The sequence below is a fragment of the Dendroctonus ponderosae genome, unplaced genomic scaffold (genome assembly GCF_020466585.1).
Source record: "Dendroctonus ponderosae isolate FM_Combo_2020 unplaced genomic scaffold, Dpon_F_20191213v2 Dpon_F_20191213_7, whole genome shotgun sequence".
NCBI lineage: Eukaryota > Metazoa > Arthropoda > Insecta > Coleoptera > Curculionidae > Dendroctonus > Dendroctonus ponderosae.
In genome coordinates, this window is record NW_026018916.1 from 2,192,322 (window position 1) to 2,194,010 (window position 1,689).

Below are 1,689 nucleotides of genomic sequence, written 5' to 3' on the forward strand. Positions count from 1 at the left end.
GTCGAAAGGAATCGATTGAGCTCAAAAATCACGCAAACAAATTTTTGATTTTTGGTCGAAATTTTTCCAAGGGTGGAGGTCGATTTTTTGAAAAAATTAAATTTTTCTCAAAATGTCTTAAATTTTACATCATTTTCAGCTCACGGACGCGAAGAATGAACCGAACTCATTGTAAAACACGTTAGAAGTGAACAAAGTTCAAATGTTCAGCGTTTTTTGTCCAAATCAGTGTCGTGCCCGTAGGGCTCGGCACAACAATCGCATTGGAGTCCAATATATTAGTAGCAAATGCATATTTGGCTTGAACTAACTCATCGTAACTCGAAAAATCCACACGCCACTGCTTTTCTCGCATGAAAATCAATTTAGGATTCTTCATTCTATCTAGAAGAACACTTAGGGGCGCTGTTGCTTCATGACCCATCACCAACCGAACAAAAACCTTCTGTATTGTTCCAGACACCCGAATGAAATCCCCGTGACATCGCCGGCAGTTTTTCCCGCTGTGGTTCCCAGAGGCAACAAAGACGCCATCATGAGCAGCATCGCTGACTCCTACATGAGCCAGAAGGATCAGCAACCGCACAAGAAGTACAGGAAGTTCAAGAAAACGTCCAGAAAATACCGTAAGTGTGCCACCATGCATCACTGGAAGCTGCTGCATTAATTGAGTTCTTTTGGTGCAGGCCCGCCACGAGACTGTCGCGTGACCGATTGGTCTGCATGGAGCCTCTGCAGCAAATCGTGCGGAATAGGAGAAATGCAACGCAAACGGGAGGTGGTGAAGCATGCAAGACGTGGCGGCCGACTCTGTCCAGCCTTGATAGAAACGAAATGGTGCGGAAGTGCTCGATCCTGCAACAAGGAGTACTTTAGCTGGTAATTTGAGTGCGCGCAACCACCAAGTCCTCCTTGATCGGAACATTGTCTTCGTCTCAGCCGCCGGGAAGTGTTAAGACTGACGTTATATGGACCTTTTATTTCTCGCCAGGCCTGGAAACATCCACTTGAAGCGATTTTCCAGCTCTGTTAACCGATAATGCCAAAAAAGTAACCATCGACCAGTCCCCCGTTCCAGTCCTTCGGGCGCAACAAATGAACATAATGAATAATTATGATAAGACTTTTCTGACTGATATTCGACATTTTGGTATTGAATGTGTGTTGATGTTTTCTCATAACCGTCAATGTTTTCATATGTAAAGGTGTTCCTTCCTCTTTTCCTCTTTTCACTCACGTCAATGTGTTGTTCTTGTAGACAATCAGATTTTGCGGTCGCTTTTGCTTGTTTTCGCCTCAATCTCAGGTACTCTCTCATAGAGTGACTTCACCAAATTTTGGGCCGGTCTTCAGGCCTTCTTTCCTCAATGAGGAACCTACTAATTTATTACTCTTTGTATATTAATTTTAGTTAATTAGGGGTGGTCAATAGAAGGGCAATTTTTGAAATTTTCTGAAAAAAACGTTCTGAAACCCTGCCCTGAATGGGCTCACTGATACCAAACTAATGAAAAACTTGGGTAGCTAGTAAGTAGATAATATTGTTTGTAGATAAGTTCTATATTGGTGAGGCGGATTCATTTTTTACAAACTTCTTTTTGGGTGTTTCGCCTCAAAAATGTTTGTCTTTAAAAAAGACAGAATTTCCTCACGTCTTTTATTACAGATTGATAAATAGTGCTCCTATTT

The 1,689-nt window shown here is 42.1% G+C and overlaps 1 protein-coding gene across 1 annotated transcript in view; it reads left to right on the forward strand.

Moving 5' to 3' along the window:
* LOC109543494 (spondin-2) overlaps positions 1–1,263 on the forward strand; it is a 55,906-nt gene extending 54,643 nt beyond the window's left edge. Inside the window, exons 6-7 of the mRNA XM_048668327.1 lie at positions 460–626; positions 687–1,263. Of these exons, the coding sequence (XP_048524284.1) occupies positions 460–626; positions 687–883 (364 nt within the window). The 3' untranslated portion in view covers positions 884–1,263. The remainder of the gene's footprint in view (positions 1–459; positions 627–686) is intronic.
* The last annotated feature ends 426 nt before the right edge of the window (positions 1,264–1,689 follow it).